This window comes from Coregonus clupeaformis, unplaced genomic scaffold, assembly GCF_020615455.1.
Source record: "Coregonus clupeaformis isolate EN_2021a unplaced genomic scaffold, ASM2061545v1 scaf2472, whole genome shotgun sequence".
NCBI lineage: Eukaryota > Metazoa > Chordata > Actinopteri > Salmoniformes > Salmonidae > Coregonus > Coregonus clupeaformis.
In genome coordinates, this window is record NW_025535926.1 from 2,854 (window position 1) to 27,180 (window position 24,327).

The window sequence follows — 24,327 nt, forward strand, 5'->3', positions numbered from 1 at the left end:
AGTTGCTCCCCTTCTCAAAAAAACCAACACTCGACCCCACTGATGTCAACAACTACAGACCAGTATCCCTTCTTTCTTTCCTTTCCAAAACTATTGAGCGTGCCGTCTTTAGCCAACTCTCTTGCTATCTCTCTCAGAATGACCTTCTTGATCCAAACCAATCAGGTTTCAGGACTGGTCATTCAACTGAGACTGCTCTTCTCTGTGTCACGGAGGCTCTCCGCACTGCTAAAGCTAACTCTCTCTCCTCTGCTCTTGTCCTTCTAGACCTGTCTGCTGCCTTTGATACTGTGAACCATCAGATCCTCCTCTCCACCCTCTCCGAGCTGGGCATCTCCGGCGCGGCTCACTCCTGGATTGCGTCCTACCTGACCGGTCGCTCCTACCAAGTGGCGTGGCGAGAAGCTGTCTCCGCACCACGTGCTCTCACCACTGGTGTCCCCCAGGGCTCAGTTCTAGGCCCTCTCCTTTTCTCCCTATACACCAAGTCACTTGGCTCTGTCATATCCTCACACGGCCTCTCCTATCATTGCTACGCTGACGATACACAACTCATCTTCTCCTTTCCCCCTTCTGATAACCAGGTGGCGAATCGCATCTCTGCATGTCTGGCAGACATATCAGTATGGATGACGGATCACCACCTCAAGCTGAACCCTGGCAAGACGGAGCTGCTCTTCCTCCCGGGGAAGGACTGCCCGTTCCATGATCTCGCCATCACGGTTGACAACTCCGTTGTGTCCTCCTCCCAGAGTGCGAAGAGCCTTGGCGTGACCCTGGACAACACCCTGTCGTTCTCCGCTAACATCAAGGCGGTGACCCGCTCCTGCAGGTTCATGCTCTACAACATTCGGAGAGTACGACCCTGCCTTACACAGGAAGCGGCACAGGTCCTAATCCAGGCACTGGTCATCTCCCGTCTGGATTACTGCAACTCGCTGTTGGCTGGCCTCCCTGCATGTGCCATTAAACCCCTACAACTCATCCAGAATGCCGCAGCCCGTCTGGTGTTCAACCTTCCCAAGTTCTCTCACGTCACCCCCTCCTCCGCACACTCCACTGGCTTCCAGTTGAAGCTTCGCATCCGTTACAAGACCATGGTGCTTGCCTTTGGAGCAGCGAGGGGAACGGCACCTCTGTACCTTCGGGCTCTGATCAGTCCCTACACCCAAACGAGGGCATTGCGTTCATCCACCTCTGGCCTGCTGGCTCCCCTTCCTCTGCGGAAGCATAGTTCCCGCTCAGCCCAGTCAAAACTGTTCGCTGCTCTGGCACCCCAATGGTGGAACAAGCTCCCTCACGACGCCAGGACAGCGGAGTCACTCACCACCTTCCGGAGACATTTGAAACCCCACCTCTTTAAGGAATACCTGGGATAGGATAAAGTAATCCTTCTACCCCCCAAAAATTGTAAAGTGGTTATCCCACTGGCTATAGGGTGAATGCATCAATTTGTGAGTCGCTCTGGACAAGAGCGTCTGCTAAATGACGTAAATGTGCCCTTGAGCAAGGCACTTAACCCTAATTGCTCCTGTAAGTCGCTCTGGATAAGAGCGTCTGCTAAATGACTAAAATGTAAAAAATGTAATGTTAGTATATGGCTGGCTGGTTGGTGTGTTTTGTGGATATGTTAGTATATGGCTGGCTGGTTGGTGTGTTGGGTGGATATGTTAGTATATGGCTTGCTGGCTGGTGTGTTGTGTGGATATGTTAGTATATGGCTGGCTGGTTGGTGTGTTGTGTGGATGTGTTAGTATATGTCTGGCTGGCTGGTGTGTTGTGTGGATATGTTAGTATATGTCTGGCTGGCTGGTGTGTTGTGTGGATATGTAAGTATATGGCTGGCTGGTTGGTGGGTTGTGTGGATATGTTAGTATATGGCTGGCTGGCTGGTGTGTTGTATGGATATGTTAGTATATGGCTGGCTGGCTGGTGTGTTGTATGGATATGTTAGTATATGGCTGGCTGGCTGGTGTGTTGTATGGATATGTTAGTATATGGCTGGCTGGCTGGTTGGTTGGTGTGTGGATATGTTAGTATATGGCTGGCTTGCTGGTGTGTTGTGTGGATATGTTAGTATAAGGCTGGCAGGCTGGTTGGTTGGTGTGTGGATATGTTAGTATATGGCTGGCTGGTTGGTGTGTTGTGTGGATATGTTAGAAAATGGCTGGCTGGTTGGTGTGTTGTGTGGATATGTTAGTATATGGCTGGCTGGTTGGTGTGTTGTGTGGATACGTTAGTATATGGCTGGCTTGCTGGTGTGTTGTATGGATATGTTAGTATATGGCTGGCTGGCTGGTTGGTTGGTGTGTGGATATGTTAGTATATGGCTGGCTGGTTGGTGTGTTGTGTGGATATGTTAGAAAATGGCTGGCTGGTTGGTGTGTTGTGTGGATATGTTAGTATATGGCTGGCTGGTTGGTGTGTTGTGTGGATACGTTAGTATATGGCTGGCTAGTTGGTGTGTTGGGTGGATATGTTAGTACATGGCTGGCTGGTTGGTGTGTTGTGTGGATATGTTAGTATATGGCTGGCTGGTTGGTGTGTTGTGTGGATATGTTAGTATATGTCTGGCTGGCTGGTATGTTGTGTGGATATGTTAGTATATGGCTGGCTGGTTGATGTGTTGTGTGGATATATTAGTATATGGTCTGGGGAGTTTTGTGTGTTGTGTGGATATGTTAGTATATGGCTGGCTGGTTGGTGTGCTGTGTGGATATGTTAGTATATGGCTGGCTGGTTGGTGTGTTGTGTGGATATGTTAGAATATGGCTGGCTGGTTAGGTGTGTTGTATGGATATGTTAGTATATGGCTGGCTGGTTGGTGTGTTGTGTGGATATGTTAGTATATGGCTGGGGAGTTGGTGTGTTGTGTGGATATGTTAGTATATGGCTGGCTGGCTGGTGTGTTGTGTGGATATGTTAGTATATGGCTGGCTGACTGGTGTGTTGTGTGGATATGTTAGTATATGGCTGTCTGGCTGTTTGGTGTGTTGTGTGGATATGTTAGTATATGGCTGGCTGGCTGGTATGTTGTGTGGATATGTTAGTATATGGCTGACTGGTTGGTGTGTTGTGTGGATATGTTAGTATATGTCTGGGGAGTTGGTGTGTTGTGTGGATATGTTAGAATATGGCTGGCTGGTTAGTGTGTTGTATGGATATGATAGTATATGGCTGGCTGGTTGGTGTGTTGTGTGGATATGTTAGTATATGTCTGGGGAGTTGGTGTGTTGTGTGGATATGTTAGAATATGGCTGGCTGGTTAGTGTGTTGTATGGATATGATAGTATATGGCTGGCTGGTTGGTGTGTTGTGTGGATATGTTAGTATATGGCTGGGGAGTTGGTGTGTTGTGTGGATATGTTAGTATATGGCTGGCTGGCTGGTGTGTTGTGTGGATATGTTAGTATATGGCTGGCTGACTGGTGTGTTGTGTGGATATGTCAGTAAATGGCTGGCTGGCTGGTTGGTGTGTTGTGTGGATATGTTAGTATATGGCTGGCTGGCTGGTATGTTGTGTGGATATGTTAGTATATGGCTGGCTGGTTGATGTGTTGTGTGGATATGTTAGTATATGGCTGGGGAGTTGGTGTGTTGTGTGGATATGTTAGTATATGGCTGGCTGGTTGGTGTGTTGTGTGGATATGTTAGAATATGGCTGGCTGGTTAGTGTGTTGTATGGATATGTTAGTATATGGCTGGCTGGTTGGTGTGTTGTGTGGATATGTTAGTATATGGCTGGCTGGCTGGTATGTTGTGTGGATATGTTAGTATATGGCTGGCTGGTTGGTGTGTTGTGTGGATATGTTAGTATATGGCTGGCTGGCTGGTGTGTTGTGTGGATATGTTAGTATATGGCTGGCTGGTTGGTGTGTTGTGTGGATATGTTAGTATATGGCTGGGGAGTTGGTGTGTTTTGTGGATATGTTAGTATATGGCTGGCTGGCTGGTGTGTTGTGTGGATATGTTAGTATATGGCTGGCTGACTGGTGTGTTGTGTGGATATGTTAGTATATGGCTGGCTGGCTGGTTGGTGTGTTGTGTGGATATGTTAGTATATGGCTGGCTGGCTGGTATGTTGTGTGGATATGTTAGTATATTGCTGACTGGTTGGTGTGTTGTGTGGATATGTTAGTATATGTCTGGCTGGCTGGTATGTTGTGTGGATATGTTAGTATATGGCTGGCTGGTTGGTGTGTTGTGTGGATATGTTAGTATATGGCTGGCTAGCTGGTGTGTTGTGTGGATATGTTAGTATATGGCTGGCTGGTTGGTGTGTTTTGTGGATATGTTAGTATATGGCTGGCTGGCTGGCTGGTGTGTTGTGTGGATATGTTAGTATTTGGCTGGCTGGCTGGTGTGTTGTGTGGATATGTTAGAATATGGCTGGATGGTTGGTGTGTTGTGTGGATATGTTAGTATATGGCTGGCTGGCTGGTGTGTTGTGTGGATATGTTAGTATATGGCTGGCTGGTTGGTGTGTTTTGTGGATATGTTAGTATATGGCTGGCTGGTTGGTGTGTTGTGTGGATATGTTAGTATATGGCTTGCTGGCTGGTGTGTTTTGTGGATGTGTTAGTATATGGCTGGCTGGTTGGTGTGTTGTGTGGATATGTTAGTATATGGCTGGCTAGCTGGTATGTTGTGTGGATATGTTAGTATATGGCTGGCTGGTTGGTGTGTTGTGTGGATATGTTAGTATATGGCTGGTTGGTTGGTGTGTTGTGTGGATATGTTAGTATATGGCTGGCTGGCTGGTGTATTGTGTGGATATGTTAGTATATGGCTGGCTGGCTGGTGTGTTGTGTGGATATGTTAGTATATAGCTGGCTGGCTGGTATGTTGTGTGGAGATGTTAGTATATGGCTGGATGGTTGGTGTGTTGTGTGGATATGTTAGTATATGGCTGGCTGGCTGGTGTGTTGTGTGGATATGTTAGTATATGGCTGGCTGGTTGGTGTGTTTTGTGGATATGTTAGTATATGGCTGGCTGGTTGGTGTGTTGTGTGGATATGTTAGTATATGGCTTGCTGGCTGGTGTGTTGTGTGGATGTGTTAGTATATGGCTGGCTGGTTGGTGTGTTGTGTGGATATGTTAGTATATGTCTGGCTGGCTGGTTTGTTGTGTGGTTATGTTAGTATATGGCTGGCTGGTTGGTGTGTTGTGTGAATATGTTAGTATATGGCTGGATGGCTGGCTGGTGTGTTGTGTGGATATGTTAGTATATGGCTGGCTGGTTGGTGTGTTGTGTGGATATGTTAGTATATGTCTGGCTGGCTGGTATGTTGTGTGGTTATGTTAGTGTATGGCTGGTTGGTTGGTGTGTTGTGTGGATATGTTAGTATATGGCTGGCTGGCTGGTATGTTGTGTGGATATGTTAGTATATGGCTGGCTGGCTGGTTGGTGTGTTGTGTGGATATGTTAGTATATGGCTGGCTGGCTGGTTGGTGTGTTGTGTGGTTATGTTAGTATATGGCTGGCTGGCTGGTGTGTTGTGTGGATATGTTAGTATATGGCTGGCTGGTTGGTGTGTTTTGTGGATATGTTAGTATATGGCTGGCTGGTTGGTGTGTTGTGTGGATATGTTAGAATATGGCTGGCAGGCAGGTGTGTTGTGTGGATATGTTAGAATATGGCTGGCTGATTGGTGTGTTTTGTGGATATGTTAGTATATGGCTGGCTGGTTGGTGTGTTGTGTGGACATGTTAGTATATGGCTGGCTGGCTGGTGTGTTGTGTGGATATGTTAGTATATGGCTGGCTGGCTGGTGTGTTGTGTGGATATGTTAGTATATGGCTGGCTGGTTGGTGTGTTGTGTGGATATGTTAGTATATGGCTGGGGAGTTGGTGTGTTGTGTGGATATGTTAGTATATGGCTGGCTGGCTGGTGTGTTGTGTGGATATGTTAGTATATGGCTGGCTGGTTGGTGTGTTGTGTGGATATGTTAGTATATGGCTGGCTGGCTGGTGTGTTGTGTGGATATGTTAGTATATGGCTGGCTGGCTGGTTGGTGTGTTGTGTGGATATGTTAGTATATGGCTGGCTGGCTGGTATGTTGTGTGGATATGTTAGTATATGGCTGGCTGGTTGGTGTGTTGTGTGGATATGTTAGTATATGCTGGGGAGTTGGTGTGTTGTGTGGATATGTTAGTATATGGCTGGCTGGCTGGTTGGTGTGTTGTGTGGATATGTTAGTATATGGCTGGCTGGCTGGTATGTTGTGGGATATGTTAGTATATGGCTGGCTGGCTTGTGTGTTGTGTGGATATGTTAGTATATGGCTGGCTGGTTGGTGTGTTGTGTGGATATGTTAGTATATGGCTGGGGAGTTGGTGTGTTGTGTGGATATGTTAGTATATGGCTGGCTGGTTGGTGTGTTGTGTGGAGTTGTTAGTATATGGCTGGCTGGTTGGTGTGTTGTGTGGATATGTTAGTATATGGCTGGCTAGTTGGTGTGTTGTGTGGATATGTTAGTATATGGCTGGCTGGTTGGTGTGTTGTGTTGATATGTTAGTATATGGCTGGCTGGCTGGCTGGTGTGTTGTGTGGATATATTAGTATATGGCTGGCTGGTGTGTTGTGTGGATATGTTAGTATATGGCTGGCTGGTTGGTGTGTTGTGTGGATATGTTAGTATATGGCTGGCTGGCTGGTTGGTGTGTTGTGTGGATATGTTAGTATATGGCTGGCTAGTTGGTGTGTTGTTTGGATATGTTAGTATATGTCTGTCTGGCTGGTATGTTGTGTGGTTATGTTAGTATATGGCTGGCTGGCTGGTTGGTGTGTTGTGTGGATATGTTAGTATATGGCTGGCTGGCTGGTATGTTGTGTGGATATGTTAGTATATGGCTGGCTGGCTGGTATGTTGTGTGGATATGTTAGTATATGGCTGGCTGGCTGGTTGGTGTGTTGTGTGGATATGTTAGTATATGGCTGGCTGGCTGGTTGGTGTGTTGTGTGGATATGTTAGTATATGGCTGGCTGGCTGGTGTGTTGTGTGGATATGTTAGAATATGGCTGGCTGGTTGGTGTGTTGTGTGGATATGTTAGTATATGGCCTGGGAGTTGGTGTGTTGTGTGGATATGTTAGTATATTGCTTGCTGGTTGGTGTGTTATGTGGATATGTTAGTATATGGCTAGCTGGTTGGTGTGTTGTGTGGAAATGTTAGTATATGGCTGGCTGGCTGGCTGGTGTGTTGTGTGGATATGTTAGTATATGGCTGGCTGGATGGTATGTTGTGTGGATATGTTAGTATATGGCTGGCATAGCTTGTGTGTTGTGTGGATATGTTAGTATATGGCTGGCTGGTTGGTGTGTTGTGTGCATATGATAGTATATGTCTGGCTGGCTGGTGTGTTGTGTGGATATGTTAGTATATGGCTGGCTGGTTGGTGTGTTGTGTGGATATGTTAGTATATGGCTGGCTGGTTGGTGTATTGTTTGGATATGTTAGTATATGGCTGGCTGGTTGGTGTGTTGTATGGATATGTTAGTATATGGCTGGCTGGTTGGTGTGTTGTGTGGATATGTTAGTATATTGCTGGCTGGCTAGTTGGTGTGTTGTGTGGATATGTTAGTATATGGCTGGCTGGCTGGTTGATGTGTTGTGTGGATATGTTAGTATATGGCTGGCTGGTTGGTGTGTTGTGTGGATATGTTAGTATATGTCTGGCTGGCTGGTTTGTTGTGTGGTTATGTTAGTATATGGCTGGCTGGTTGGTGTGTTGTGTGGATATGTTAGTATATGGCTGGCTGGCTGGTATGTTGTGTGGATATGTTAGTATATGGCTGGCTGGCTGGTTGGTGTGTTGTGTGAATATGTTAGTATATCGCTGGCTGGCTGGTTGGTGTGTTGTGTGGATATGTTAGTATATGGCTGGCTGGCTGGTGTATTGTGTGGATATGTTAGTATATGGCTGGCAGGCAGGTGTGTTGTGTGGATATGTTAGTATATGGCTGGCTGGTTGGTGTGTTGTGTGGATATGTTAGAATATGGCTGGCTGGATGGTGTGTTGTGTGGATATGTTAGTATATGGCTGGCTGGTTGGTGTGTTGTGTGGATATGTTAGTATATGGCTGGCTGGTTGGTGTATTGTGTGGATATGTTAGTGTATGGCTGGCTGTTGGTGTGTTGTGTGGATATGTTAGTATATGGCTGGCTAGTTGGTGTGTTGTTTGGATATGATAGTATATGGCTGGCTAGTTGGTGTTTTGTGTGGATATGTTAGTATATGGCTGGCTGGTTGGTGTGTTGTGTGGATATGTTAGTATATGGCTGGCTGGCTGGCTTGTGTGTTGTGTGGATATGTTAGTATATGGCTGGCTGGTTGGTGTGTTGTGTGAATATGTTAGTATATGGCTGGATGGCTGGCTGGTGTGTTGTGTGGATATGTTAGTATATGGCTGGCTGGTTGGTGTGTTGTGTGGATATGTTAGTATATGTCTGGCTGGCTGGTATGTTGTGTGGTTATGTTAGTGTATGGCTGGCTGGTTGGTGTGTTGTGTGGATATGTTAGTATATGGCTGGCTGGCTGGTATGTTGTGTGGATATGTTAGTATATGGCTGGCTGGCTGGTTGGTGTGTTGTGTGGATATGTTAGTATATGGCTGGCTGGCTGGTTGGTGTGTTGTGTGGTTATGTTAGTATATGGCTGGCTGGCTTGCTGGTGTGTTGTGTGGATATGTTAGAATATGGCTGGCAGGCAGGTGTGTTGTGTGGATATGTTATTATATGGCTGGCTGGTTGGTGTGTTGTGTGGATTTGTTAGAATATGGCTGGCTGGTTGGTGTGTTGTGTGGATATGTTAGTATATGGCTGGCTGGTTGGTGTGTTGTGTGGACATGTTAGTATATGGCTGGCTGGCTGGTGTGTTGTGGGGATATGTTAGTATATGGCTGGCTGGCTGGTGTGTTGTGTGGATATGTTAGTATATGGCTGGCTGGTTGGTGTGTTGTGTGGATATGTTAGTATATGGCTGGCTGGCTGGTGTATTGTGTGGATATGTTAGTATATGGCTGGCTGGCTGGTTGGTGTGTTGTGTGGATATGTTAGTATATGGCTGGCTGGCTGGTATGTTGTGTGGATATGTTAGTATATGGCTGGCTGGTTGGTGTGTTGTGTGGATATGTTAGTATATGCTGGGGAGTTGGTGTGTTGTGTGGATATGTTAGTATATGGCTGGCTGGCTGGTGTGTTGTGTGGATATGTTAGTATATGGCTGGCTGGTTGGTGTGTTGTGTGGATATGTTAGTATATGTGGCTGGCTGGTGTGTTGTGTGGATATGTTAGTATATGGCTGGCTGGCTGGTTGGTGTGTTGTGTGGATATGTTAGTATATGGCTGGCTGGCTGGTATGTTGTGTGGATATGTTAGTATATGGCTGGCTGGTTGGTGTGTTGTGTGGATATGTTAGTATATGGCTGGCTGGTTGGTGTGTTGTGTGGATATATTAGTATATAGCTGGCTGGCTGGTATGTTGTGTGGATATGTTAGTATATGGCTGGCTGGCTTGTGTGTTGTGTGGATATGTTAGTATATGGCTGGCTGGTTGGTGTGTTGTGTGGATATGTTAGTATATGGCTGGGGAGTTGGTGTGTTGTGTGGATATGTTAGTATATGGCTGGCTGGTTGGTGTGTTGTGTGGAGTTGTTAGTATATGGCTGGCTGGTTGGTGTGTTGTGTGGATATGTTAGTATATGGCTGGGGAGTTGGTGTGTTGTGTGGATATGTTAGTATATGGCTGGCTGGTTGGTGTGTTGTGTGGAGTTGTTAGTATATGGCTGGCTGGTTGGTGTGTTGTGTGGATATGTTAGTATATGGCTGGCTGGCTGGTGTGTTGTGTTGATATGTTAGTATATGGCTGGCTGGCTGGCTGGTGTGTTGTGTGGATATGTTAGTATTTGGCTGTCTGGTTGGTGTGTTGTGTGGATATATTAGTATATGGCTGGCTGGCTGGTGTGTTGTGTGGATATGTTAGTATATGGCTGGCTGGTTGGTGTGTTGTGTGGATATGTTAGTATATGTCTGTCTGGCTGGTATGTTGTGTAGTTATGTTAGTATATGGCTGGCTGGTTGGTGTGTTGTGTGGATATGTTAGTATATGGCTGGCTGGCTGGTATGTTGTGTGGATATGTTAGTATATGGCTGGCTGGCTGGTTGGTGTGTTGTGTGGATATGTTAGTATATGGCTGGCTGGCTGGTTGGTGTGTTGTGTGGATATGTTAGTATATGGCTGGCTGGCTGGTGTGTTGTGTGGATATGTTAGAATATGGCTGGCTGGTTGGTGTGTTGTGTGGATATGTTAGTATATGGCTGGGGAGTTGGTGTGTTGTGTGGATATGTTAGTATATGGCTTGCTGGTTGGTGTGTTGTGTGGATATGTTAGTATATGGCTGTCTGGTTGGTGTGTTGTGTGGATATGTTAGAATATGGCTGGCTGGTTGGTGTGTTGTGTGGATATGTTAGTATATGGCTGGCTGGCTGGTGTGTTGTGTGGATATGTTAGTATATGGCTGGCTGGCTGGTGTGTTGTGTGGATATGTTAGAATATGGCTGGCTGGTTGGTGTGTTGTGTGGATATGTTAGTATATGGCTGGGGAGTTGGTGTGTTGTGTGGATATGTTAGTATATGGCTGGCTGGTTGGTGTGTTGTATGGATATGTTAGTATATGGCTGGCTGGTTGGTGTGTTGTGTGGATATGTTAGTATATGGCTGGCTGGCTAGTTGGTGTGTTGTGTGGATATGTTAGTATATGGCTGGCTGGCTGGTTGATGTGTTGTGTGGATATGTTAGTATATTGCTGGCTGGTTGGTGTGTTGTGTGTATATGTTAGTATATGGCTGGCTGGTTGGTTTGTTGTTTGGATTTGTTAGTATATGGCTGGCTGGTTGGTGTGTTGTATGGATATGTTAGTATATTGCTGGCTGGTTGGTGTGTTGTGTGGATATGTTAGTATATGGCTTGCTGGCTGGTATGTTGTGTGGATATGTTAGTATATGGCTGGCTGGTTGGTGTGTTGTATGGATATGTTAGTATATGGCTGGCTGGTTGGTGTGTTGTGTGGATATGTTAGTATATGGCTGGCTGGCTGGTGTGTTGTGTGGATATGTTAGTATATGGCTGGTTGGTTGGTTTGTTGTGTGGATATGTTAGTATATGGCTGGCTGGCTGGTATGTTGTGTGGATATGTTAGTATATGGCTGGCTGGCTGGTGTGTTGTGTTGATATGTTAATATATGGCTGGCTGGCTGGTGTGTTGTGTGGATATGTTAGTATATGGCTGGCTGGTTGGTGTGTTGTGTGGATATGTTAGTATATGGCTGGCTGGTTGGTGTGTTGTGTGGATATGTTAGTATATGGCTGGCTGGTTGGTGTGTTGTGTTGATATGTTAATATATGGCTGGCTGGCTGGTGTGTTGTGTGGATATGTTAGTATATGGCTGGCTGGTTGGTGTGTTGTGTGGATATGTTAGTATATGGCTGGCTGGCTGGTGTGTTGTGTGGATATGTTAGTATATGGTTGGCTGGTTGGTGTGTTGTGTGGATATGTTAATATATGGCTGGCTGGCTGGTGTGTTGTGTGGATATGTTAGTATATGGCTGTCTGGTTGGTGTGTTGTGTGGATATGTTAGTATATGGCTGGCTGGCTGGTGTGTTGTGTGGATATGTTAGTATATGGTTGGCTGGTTGGTGTGTTGTGTGGATATGTTAGTATATGGTGCTTAGCTAGAGTCTAGACTATATGTGTTGTTGCTGCTCTGACACACACGTACAACTCCTGACTGATGAAGGGATGGAGCTGGGTCAGAGGGTCCTAGATGCAGCCGCTCCTCTCTCTGTCTTTCTGTCTCTCTCTGCTGGGCTAGATTATCAGCCAATCAGACCCAATGTTGATGACGATGGAAATCAAGCGTTATCAAGTGTTAATCAAATGTTATGCTGCTGTGGCAGAACTGTTGATATTTAAACTAGGTAGCTAGCTACAAACACTAGACTGCATCTCAAGCCGTGCATGTTGGGATATCGGGCGCACATGAGCTCTGTACAGGACAGACCAACGGACGGGGTAGAGGTGGTGGCTGGAGAACTTGATGTCACGACGACTTGGGGGCAGTGGGTTCAGATCAACAATGAGGTCAACTGTCTATAATATAGATATAGATGTTTATATATACCATCACCCAATAGGGTTAGGGTTAGGACAACTGTCTATAATATAGATATAGATGTATATATATATATATATACCATCACCCAACAGGGTTAGGGTTAGGACAACTGTCTATAATATAGATATAGATGTATATATATACCATCACCCAACATGGTTAGGATTAGGACAACTGTCTATAATATAGATATAGATGTATACATATACCATCACCCAACAGGGTTAGGGGTTAGGACAACTGTCTATAATATAGATTTAGATGTACAGTTGAAGTCGGAAGTTTACATACACCTTAGCCAAATACATTTAAACTCAGTTTTTCACAATTCCTGACATTTAATCCTAGTAAACATTCCCTGTCTTAGGTCAGTTAGGATCACCACTTTATTTTAAGAATGTGAAATGTCAGAATAATAGTAGAGAGAGTGATTTATTTCAGCTTTTATTTCTTTCATCACATTCCTAGTGGGGTCAGAAGTTTACATACACTCAATTTGTATTTGGTAGCATTGCTTTTAAATTGTTTAACTTGGGTAAAACGTTTCGGGTAGCCTTCCACAAGCTTCCCACAATAAGTTGGGTGAATTTTGGCCCATTCCTCCTGACAGAGCGGGTGTAACTGAGTCAGGTTTGTAGGCCTCCTTCCTCAAACACGCTTTTTCAGTTCTGTCCACAAACTTTCTATAGGATTGAGGTCAGGGCTTTGTGATGGCCACTCCAATACCTTGACTTTGTTGTCCTTAAGCAATTTTTCCACAACTTTGGAAGTATGCATGGGGTCAATGTCCATTTGGAAGACCCATTTGCGACCAAGCTTTAACTTCCTGACTGATGTCTTGAGATGTTGCTTCAATATATCCACATAATTTTCCTTTCCTCATGATGCCATCTATTTTGTGAAGTGCACCAGTCCCTCCTGCAGCAAAGCACCCCCACAGCATGATGCTGCCACCCCGTGCTTCACGGTTGGGATGGTGTTCTTCGGCTTGCAAGATCCCCCTTTTTCCTCAAAACATAACGATGGTCATTATGGCCAAACAGTTCTATTTTTGTTTCATCAGACCAGAGGACATTTCTCCAAAATGTACGATCTTTGTCCCCATGTGCAGTTGCAAACCATAGTCTGGCTTTTTATTGCGGTTTTGGAGCAGTGGCTTCATCCTTGCTGAGCGGCCTTTCAGGTTATGTTAATATAGGACTCGTTTTAATGTGGATATAGATACTTTTGTACCTGTTTCCTCCTGCATCTTCACATGGTTCTTTGCTGTTGTTCTGGGATTGATTTGCACTTTTTGCACCAAAGTACGTTCATCTCTAGGAGACCGAACACATCTCCTTCCGGGAGCGGTATGATGGCTGTGTGGTCCCATGGTGTTTATACTTGCGTACTATTGTTTGTACAGATGAATGTGGTACCTTCAGGCATTTGGAAATTGCTCCCAAGGATGAACCAGACTTGTGGAGGTCTACAATTTTTTTCTGAGGTCTTGGTTGATTTCTTTAGATTTTCCCATGATGTTAAGCAGAGAGGCCTTGAAATACATCCACAGGTACACCTCCAATTGACTCAAATGATGTCAATTAGCCTATCAGAAGCTTCTAAAGCCATTACATCATTTTCTGGATTTTTCCAAGCTGTTTAAAGGCACAGTCAACTTAGTGTATGTAAACATCTGACCCACTGGAATTGTGATACAGTGAATTATAAGTGAAATAATCTGTCTGTAAACAATTGTTGGAAAAATTACTTGTGTCATACACAAAGTAGATGTCCTAACCGACTTGCCAAAACTATAGTTTGTTAACAAGAAATTTGTGGAGTGGTTGAAAAACAAGTTTTAATGACTCCAACCTAAATATATGTAAACTTCCGACTTCAACTGTACATTGATTAAAGGAAAGGACATTTTTTTCAACTGGGAAGATGAACCTTTTCATTAAAACTACTAAATGAGCAAACTTGAGGAGGAAACGTCAGTGAGTGAAGTGAATGAAGATCACGTGACTGAGGAAAATATTGCTGTGGTTGAGGCCAATATTGAAGTGAGTGACAATCAGGAGCCTGTTGAGAAATGAAAAATGGCTGGAATAGTTGGAAACATTGGACAGTTTGATGAAAGTATTGAGCAGTGGAGCTCATATACAGAACGGTTTGAATATTTTGTTCTTGCAAATTACATTGATGAGGACAACATTGTGCCTACATGTTTTAGTGTAATGGGGCCAAAGACATTTAATTTACTAGGCGGCCTGCTACAGCCAGACTGTAATGTGAACGCTGGGAGTCAGGAAGCAAGTACAGGAAGTGAATTTAATAATACATAGAACAAAACAAGAAACACGAGTAGCGTACAGACATGAAACACTGAAACAGAATCAATAACAACTGGGGAAGGAACCAAAAAGAGTGACAGATATAGGGGAGGTAATCAGGAAGGGGATGGAGTCCAGGGCAGTCTGATTGGTCGCAGGTGGCGTAACGATGGTGACAGGTGTGCATAGTAATGAGCAGACTGGTGACCTGGAACGCCGGAGAGGGAGTATACGTGACACAGACAGAACAGGTAATAAGACGTGTGGGGATATTGTGGAGATACTTCAGTAGAATTTACCTGGTCCTGACTTCAATTAAACTCTGTCTGGGAAACCGCCCGCAGTCTCTCATCTACTCTGAGCTCAGATGGGGAAACATGAGAAGAGTTTCATTCCAAAACGCTATATATCAATTTTCAGAAGTTTTGTAAAATTAGCCTTTATTATTTAAAGAAATTATGAAAGAGATTGGTGTTTTTTCACCATCTAATTATGGTGTGGGGTTGTTCAATGACAGACATGTATTTGTTTAAAATCTATCACTTGATGGTTTCATTTCAGAGAGACAAATAATCATGTTTTTTTTTGCAAAATGCTATATATCTGCCTCACTCTCAGTGAAATATGTAGTACTGCTAGGTTTTACATAGTGAAATGTAAAAATAAGTACATTTTTAATAAAGAACTGTACAAATATTATATTTGTGAAATCAATATTTAAAAATGTTTTCAAAAAATACTGTAATATGATATTTGTATTTAAAACCTTACATTTTACATTTTAGTCATTTAGCAGATGGTCTCATCCAGGATCCGGTTTCCCAAAAGCATTTTAAGGCTAAGTTCATCACTAGAACCTTTGTAGGAGCATCGTTAAATCTCTGAGCAGTTCCCCAAAACCATCGTTATTAACGTTACACTTGAAAACGCTTATAATCTAACGCCTGCCTCAGACCATTCATACTCGTAGAACAGCTAAATCTCAGGGGTTAAAGAAGAAAAAAAATATCCTTTATGTCGACCTCAGATTGATTGTCTTGTGCTAAATTAATCTCCCCTTTCATGTAAACAAGTCATGACCGTCATGCTTTTAGGAAAAGAGGAAATGTTTTTGTAAATGTATAAAAACTGCAAATTTGACCAATTCCAGTCCCCTTGCTCCGTGTTCCCAGGGTGCTCCTGGGGATACTTCTTGAGAAGCTCAGTTCTAAGAAGCTCAGTTCTGGTGACAAGAAAAAGGCTGTTCTACTCCAGAATGAATGAAAATACAATGATGCTGACACCATCTAAAATATCATTTCCACCTCCAAAAATGAGCCCAATAAGATATTGGTCAAGATGATGGTAAATGATTTTAACATATTGGACCATATATCCTATATGCATGGTCTATTATCAGATGTTAAATGATTTTATCATATTGAACCATATATCCTGTATTTCCAGCTAAGTCCCCTCCTGTTCCCTGATTAAGAGGTGATGACCACTCCACTCTACTACCATTGTCAACTCTGTCCTGACATGAACTGAAGCCACGTCTCATGTGCCCGCTCATCCACTGGCACATTGGAATGTTTCCTCTCCAAGCACTGTGAGTACCCCTATCAATTTTCTCTCTTACTGTATGTAGAGTCAATCACGTACAGAAACACAATGACATTATTACACATCAATGATTTTACTCCTTGCTTGGACTATCTCCTTCTCAGCTCTTTGGTCTCTAACTGTGTTCTGTTGTTGTTTTTTGTCCTCCCAGTCAATTCCTGTCCTGCACTGAAGTCAAGCCTCTGAACACCTCAACACATGCCTCGTACCCTCATTCAATCACTGCTGTGATCCCTTCCCAACACTGTGGAAGTAGCCCTCTCATTCCCATTCCCCATAATATTGGACTATAAATGTCTTTATTAAATGCTTTAGGTTAAAATAATTACTCTTTGACGATTTTTGAAACACACTTTGACATCTCCGTGCGTTCCGCGCCTATACCGTGGGTCTCCCATCCTCCTTGATTTTTCAAGTCACCAGCCTCCGCTGCTTTGTTACCAAGTACAGTAGAGGAAAGACTCTTCTTCTTGGATAGACAGTAGTATGAATACCTGTGTTACCAGGACAGTAGAGGAAATACTCTTCTTCTTGGATAGACAGTAGTATGAATACCTGTGTTACCAGGACAGTAGAGGAAAGACTCTTCTTCTTGGATAGACAGTAGTATGAATACCTGTGTTACCAGTACAGTAGAGGAAATACCCTTCTTCTTGGATAGACAGTAGTATGAATACCTGTGTTACCAGTACAGTAGAGGAAAGACTCTTCTTCTTGGATAGACAGTAGTATGAATACCTGTGTTACCAGTAGAGGAAAGACCCTTCTTTCTTGACACGCCCCAGCAGCAGTGGATGCAGCAAGGTTGATCTGCTCCTGTTTGGGAGACATCCAACAGAAACCAACCACCTCACACTCCAGCCACTCCAGGTGGTCTTGATGCATTGTGGGAGGTCAGCAGGTACTTGGTCCACCTTCTAAGTTCCACTGATTTTGGTGGCCAGAAGGGTGACATAAGCACCTGCTGCCAACTATATGAAGCAGAAACATTAAACAATCAATGATCACATATCTCCAAGTAGTGTTTTCCATATCTTGGATGTGTAACTACAGGATGTGTAACTACAGGATGTAACAACAGGATGTGTAACTACAGGATGTGTAACTACAGGATGTAACAACAGGATGTGTAACAACAGGATGTGTAACTACAGGATGTGTAACTACAGGATGTGTAACTACAGGATGTAACAACAGGATGTGTAACTACAGGATGTGTAACTACAGGATGTAACAACAGGATGTGTAACAACAGGATGTGTAACTACAGGATGTGCAACTACAGGATGTGCAACTACAGGATGTGTAACAACAGGATGTGCAACTACAGGATGTGCAACTACAGGATGTGCAACTACAGGATGTGCAACTACAGGATGTGCAACTACAGGATGTGCAACTACAGGATGTGCAACTACAGGATGTGCAACTACAGGATGTGCAACTACAGGATGTGCAACTACAGGATGTGCAACTACAGGATGTGCAACTACAGGATGTGCAACTACAGGATGTGCAACTACAGGATGTGTAAATCCAGTATTTAAAATGAAGTAATGTGTCAAATGGATGAATCTCCACACCTGCACCATGTCTCACACATGCTGGACATTGTCCTGGACTAATTTGTTCACTGCTTTGTGGGAGAAGGCTGCCTTCAGCTGAGTCAGTGTCCTTCTTGATGCCTCACTCTGGCCTGAAAAGAGACAATCCATTATGTCCTTAAGGATGTCTGTTAATAATACATTTGAGGTTTCACACAGAACAATGTCAATTTGGATGGATTATTTAGATACAAGGCTCCAATTGTCGTTTATTCTGCACAGATTGGCAGAGTCAATATCATTTCCTTATATTCATAGTTTCCTACGTCATAACGTATGAGTGGGTGTGAATACTTGTTTCAATACCTTTTGGTTATTAACAAATGTACATTGTTGTATTTCTATGTAATCACCTGGAGGAGTAGAATTTCTTTGTGGAATTCCTGTGGCGCTTCAATAAGACCTTCCAGTCTTGCAGCGGCTGTTGCTCCAGTGATCTTTTACAGTGGATCATCCTCTCAACAAAAGGCCATCTCCACAGGACAGGTACCAAGGCCCCATCCACAACCAGAACATACTGGTGGAGAGGCTCCATGATCTTCTCTGCAGATCCTCTCAAGCTCTGTCAGGTTGGATGAGGACCATCGCTGCACAGCTATTTTCAGGTCCCTCCAGAGATGTTCCATCGGGTTCAAGTCCGGTCTCTGGCTGGGCCACTCAAGGACATTCAGAGACTTGTCCTGAAGACACTCCTGTGTTGTCTTGGCTGTGTGCTTAGGGTCGTTGTCCTGTTGGAAGGTGAACCTTCACCCCAGTCTGAGGGCCTGAGTGCTCTGGAGCAAGTTTTCATCAAGGATCTCTCTGTACTTTGCTCTGTTCATCTTTCCCTTGATCCTGACTAGTCTCCCAGCCCCACAGCATGATGCTGCCACCACCATGTTTCACCGTAGGGATGGTGCCAGGTTACCTCCAGACGTGACGCTTGGCATTCAAGCCAAAGAGTTCAATCTTGGTTTCATCAGACCAGAGAATCTTGTTTCTCATGGTCTGAGAGTCTTTAGGTGCCTTTTGGCAAACTCCAAGCGGGCTGTCATGTGCCTTTTACTGAGGAGTGGCTTCCGTCTGGCCACTCTACCATAAAGACCTGATTGGTGGAGTGCTGCAGAGATGTCCTTCTGGAAGGTTCTCCCATATCCACAGAGGAACTCTGGAGCTCTGTCAGAGTGACCATCGGGTTCTTGGTCACCTCCCTGACCAAGGCCCTTCTCTCCCGATGGCTCAGTTTGGCCGGGCGGCAAGCTCTAGGAAGAATCTTGGTGGTTCCAAACTTATTCCATTTAAGAATGATGGAGGCCACTGTGTTCTTGGGGACCTTCAATGCTGCAGAAATTTTTTGGTACCCTTCCCCAGATCTGTGCCTTGACACAATCCTGTCTCGGAGCTCTACGGACACTTCCTTCGACCTCATGGCTTGGTTTTTGCTCTGACATGCACTGTCAACTGTGGGACCTTATATAGACAGGTGTGTGTGTGCCTTTCCAAATCATGTCCAATCAATTGAATTTACCACAGGTGGACTCCAATCAAGTTGTAGAAACATCTCAGGGATGATCAATGGAAACAGGATGCACATGAGCTCAATTTCGAATCTCATAGCAAAGGTTCTGAATACTTCTGTAAAGGTATTTCTATATATTTGCAAACATGTCTAAAAACCTGTTTTCACTTTGTCATTATGGGGTATTGTGTGTAAATTGATGAGGAAAAATAACTAATTTAATCTATTTTAGAATAAGGCTGTAACTTAACAAAATGTGGAAAAAGTCAAGGGGTCTGAATACTTTTTGAATGCACTGTAGATATAATGTGGACTGTATATTCAATACAATCTAAATCTGATACCTCACTGTCTGTCTTTTGACTGATACTGCATTTTAAACTGGTATTTTCTGTCTACTATACATTTTTCTCTCTACAAGCAATACTTTGATAATTTGTCATTTCTAATAATGAAACATCCATTTATGAATAGATAGGGCAGGTTTCAGGACACTGATATAACTGAAAATGTTGAAAATATACTGCCAATATCTTCACCACCAAAGAATAGCAGTGTGGTTTTAATATGATTTGACTCTTTGCAGGCTGTCAGGCTGTCTAGTCACAGAGGAAGGCTGTGCTTCTCTGGTCTCAGCTCTGAAGTCAAACCCCTCACACCTGAGAGAGCTGGACCTGAGCTACAATCACCCAGGAGACTCAGGAGTCAGACTGCTCTCTGCTGGACTGGAGGATCCACACTGCAGACTGGAGAAACTCAAGTATATAGAGGGTTTATGTCAATGTTCATATCAGACATGTTGGAGTTATCAGGCTAGTTAAGTCAAACATTCTTACCACCACTTGGACAAAGTTATATGCTGACCGTGTGTGTGTGTGTGTGTGTGTGTGTGTGTGTGTGCGTGTGTGTGTGTGTGTGTGTGTGTGTGTGAGTTAAGGTGTATCCCTCAATGACTGTCTGTTCTTCTGCTTACCGCTACAGTGTGGAACATGGTGGAGAGAACACAATGAAACCTGGACTGAGAAAATGTCAAAGACCACCATCATTACTTACTTGGTCATATTAAATATCAGCTGTAGTTCTACAGAAGCAGAAATCAGGGACACCAAAGTTCAGAAAGAGTTGCTTTGACAATGTGTGTGTGTGTGTGTGTGTGTGTGTGTGTGGCGCATTCGTGTTACTTTAGAAATGTGTTTTTGTGTTCATGCACATTAACAGATAGGGGTCTATAATATAGACAGTTGTCCTAACCCTAACCCTGTTGGGTGATGGTATTTATATATATATATACATCTATATCTACCGTTGAAATTCAGAAGTTTATATACACTTAGGTTGGAGTCATTTAAACTCATTTTTCAACCACTCCACACATTTCTTGTTAATAAACTATAGTTTTGGCAAGTCGGTTAGGACATATACTTTGTTTATGACACGAGTCATTGTTTACAGACAGATTATTTCACTTATAATTCACTGCATCACAATTCCAGTGGGTCAGAAGTTTACATACACTAAGTTGACTGTGCCTTTAAACAGCTTGGAAAATTCCAGAAAATTATGTCATGGCTTTAGAAGCTTCTGATAGGCTAATTGACATAATTTGAGTCAATTGGAGGTGTCCCTGTGGATGTATTTCAAGGCCTACCTTCAAACTCAGTGCCTCTTTGTTTGACATCATGGGGAAATCAAAACAAATATCAAAACAAATAATCAGCCAAGACCTCAGAAAAATAATTGTAGACCTCCACAAGTCTGGTTCATCCTTGGGAGCAATTTCCAAATGACTGAAGGTACCACGTTCATCTGTACAAACAATAGTGTGCAAGTATAAACACCATGGGAACACGCAGCCGTCATACCGCTCAGGAAGGAGATGCGTCCTGTCTCCTAGAGATGAACGTACTTTGGTGCGAAAAGTGCAAATCAATCCCAGAACAACAGCAATGGACCTTGTGAAGATGCTGGAGTAAACAGGTACAGAAGTATCTATATCCGACATAACCTGAAAGGCCGCTCAGCAAGGAGAAGCCACTGCTCCAAAACCTCCATAAAAAAGCCAGACTACGGTTTGCAACTTCACATGGGGACAAAGATCGTACTTTTTGGAGAAATGTCCTCTAGTCTGATGAAACAAAATAAAACTGTTTGGCAATAATGACCATCGTTATGTTTGGAGAAAAAAGGGGAACGCTTGCAAGCCGAAGAACACCATCCCAACCGTGAAGCACGGGGGTGGCAGCATTATGCTGTGGGGATGCTTTGCTGCAGGAGGGACTGGTGCACTTCACAAAATAGATGGCATCAAGAGGAAGGACAATTATGTGGATATATTGAAGCAACATCTCAAGACATCAGTCAGGAAGTTAAAGCTTGGTCGCAAATGGGTCTTCCATATGGACAATGACCCCAAGCATCCTTCCAAAGTTGTGGCAAAATGGCTTAAGGACAACAAAGTCAAGGTATTGGAGTGGCCATCACAAAGCCCTGACCTCAATCCTATAGAATATTTGTGGGCAGAACTGAAAAAGCGTGTGCGAGCAAGGAGGCTTACAAACCTGACTCAGTTACACCAGCTCTGTCAGGAGGAATGGGCCAAAATTCACCCAACTTATTGTGGGAAGCTTGTGGAAGGCTACCCGAAACGTTTGACCCAAGTTAAACAATTTAAAGGCAATGCTACCAAAATACTAATTGAGTGTATGTAAACTTCTGACCCCACTGGGAATGTGATGAAAGAAATAAAAGCTGAAATAAATCATTCTCTTTACTATTATTCTGACATTTCACATTCTTAAAATAAAGCTAACTGACCTAAGACAGGGAATTTCTACTAGGATTACATGTCAGGAATTGTGATAAACTGAGTTTAAATGTATTTGGCTAAGGTGTATGTAAACTTCCGACTTCAACTGTATCTATAAAAGTGCTGATCCAATGAGGCGTGGTGGTTGACAACATATTTTTAGCTGCTGTCAAACCTGACAACATTAAACGTCTTTTCTGTAATGACAGTGGTGAATTATCATTAAGTGATAACAGTTTTGGGGAACAAAGTATGATGATATCCACTACAGCAGATAAGACAGAGGGTATCACTTTCCCAAACAATGTCCCCTGGTCACTCCCAGTACATATGATTAAAGGAGTCCAAGGCACCTTGATTACATAGATCACACAGAGAGGTTAAGATTTTCATTAAATTATGTTTTCTAGGTGTAAGGTGATTACAATGTATCAGCTGATGATTAGGATTGTTAGATGAACCCACTAAGTTCCTGATGAACTCAACTGATGAGCCTCTTTAGCAGTTCCATGGACACACTGATTTCAATGTCCTTTGCCAAGGTCAGATGACTTTCAGTCAACAGTCTCTTTTGTGTAGCTTCACTTCGTAGCCCACATACTAGTCTGTCTCTAATGATGTCATTTAGAACAGCATTAAACTCAGTGTTCTGGTAGTTTATTTAATGCAGCAGCAAACATTGTTACTGATTCTCCCTCTTCCTGATGTCTCCTGTGGAACCTGAACCTTTCAGCATTAACTAGTGGTTCTGGTGAAAAATGTCCTTTAAGTATCTCCACAATATCCCCATACGTCTTATTACCTGTTCTGTCTGGCTGTAGCAGGCTGCCTAGTAAATTAAATGTATTTGGCCCCATTACAGTAAAACATGGAGGCACAATGTTGTCCTCATCCGTGTCATTTACAAGAACAAAATATTCAAACCGTTCTGTATATGAGCTCCACTGCTCTATACTTTTATCAAACTGTCCAATGTTGCCAACAATTCGAATAATTGTTCATTTCTCAATAAGCTCCTGATTGTCACTCACTTCAATATTGTCCTCAACCAAAGCAATATTTTCCTCAGTCACGTGATCTTCATTCACTTCACTCACTGACGTTTCCTCCTAAATTCACTCTTTCAGCAGTTTTAATTCCAACGTTCGTCTTCACAGTTGAATAAATGTTCTTTCCTTTAATCAATATATATTCCTCCTTTTTAATCAAGTTGTTTTCCCGCTCCGACATCCGTCTCAAGTCCTTTTCTACCGTCCATGACGATGCTAACTCTCTCTCTTAGCTAGCTGGACTATGCACTTGCCTCTGCTAGCAATACACTGTGCTAATATTAGCCTATTCTGTACCACAGAAAATAACAGTTTTAAACAGTTGTAAAAACCCACTTCTTCCAGACAGAATAGTTCCTGTAGATTCAGACTAACTCATCACCAATCTTTTGTTATGTCTCGTGGGTTTCATAACCACGTCTGTATAACAATTCAATAATGATGAGACAGGAGACAGGAATCAGTTCAACCATTTATCTGGAACGTGATCATCTCAACACATACAAACCCCCATGATGCTCTGCAGCACAACCCCAATATACAACAAATACATAGATAAGTAAATGGACACTAAACAAAACTCATAGAGGAATTTAAATGTTCAGTTGTAGAAAGTAGGGCCATGGGATAGGGTCAGAAAGGTAGTAGGTTTGATAACTGGTTCCAGAGGTGACATAACAAGCATAAGGTCCATTATAACACAGTGAAGTAGAGGTGGGAGCTAAAAGCAGACATGGACAGTGAGACGGTGTGAGGAGGTCAGGGGTGAAACACTAGATCAGGACAGGTAGAAATGGCAGGGCTGGAAATAGACACAGAGACACATTCTGATCATGGCTCAGACCTGACCTGAGACACCCAAACAGAAGATGCCATAGCAAAGTCCTGTCCAGTAGGGTATATGGGATTTCCTTTCATCAAAATCCTACACATGGAAATGTGTCCAGTGTGTGTGTCTCCAGTGTGTGTGTGTGTGTGTGTGTGTGTGTGTGTATGTGTGTGTGTGTGTGTGTGTCCAGGTGTGTGTGTCCAGTGTGTGTCTCAAGTGTGTGTCTCCAGTGTGTGTGTGTGTGTGTGTGTGTGTGTGTGTGTGTGTCCAGGTGTGTGTGTGTCCAGGTGTGTGTGTGTCCAGAGTGTGTGTGTGTGTGTGTCCAGTGTGTGTGTGTGTGTATGTGTGTGTGTGTGTGTGTGTGTGTGTTGAGTGTGTGTGTGTGTGTCTAGTGTGTGTATGTGTGTTCAGTGTGTGTGTGTGTGTGTTCAGTGTGTGTGTGT

At 43.6% G+C, this 24,327-nt stretch overlaps 1 protein-coding gene across 1 annotated transcript in view; it reads right to left on the reverse strand.

Moving 5' to 3' along the window:
• Positions 1-17,784: 17,784 nt before the first annotated feature.
• Positions 17,785-24,327, reverse strand: part of LOC121556635 (ralA-binding protein 1-like) — a 54,914-nt gene continuing 48,371 nt past the window's right edge. The window contains exon 10 of the mRNA XM_045219554.1: positions 17,785-17,794. Within this exon, the coding sequence (XP_045075489.1) occupies positions 17,785-17,794 (10 nt within the window). The remainder of the gene's footprint in view (positions 17,795-24,327) is intronic.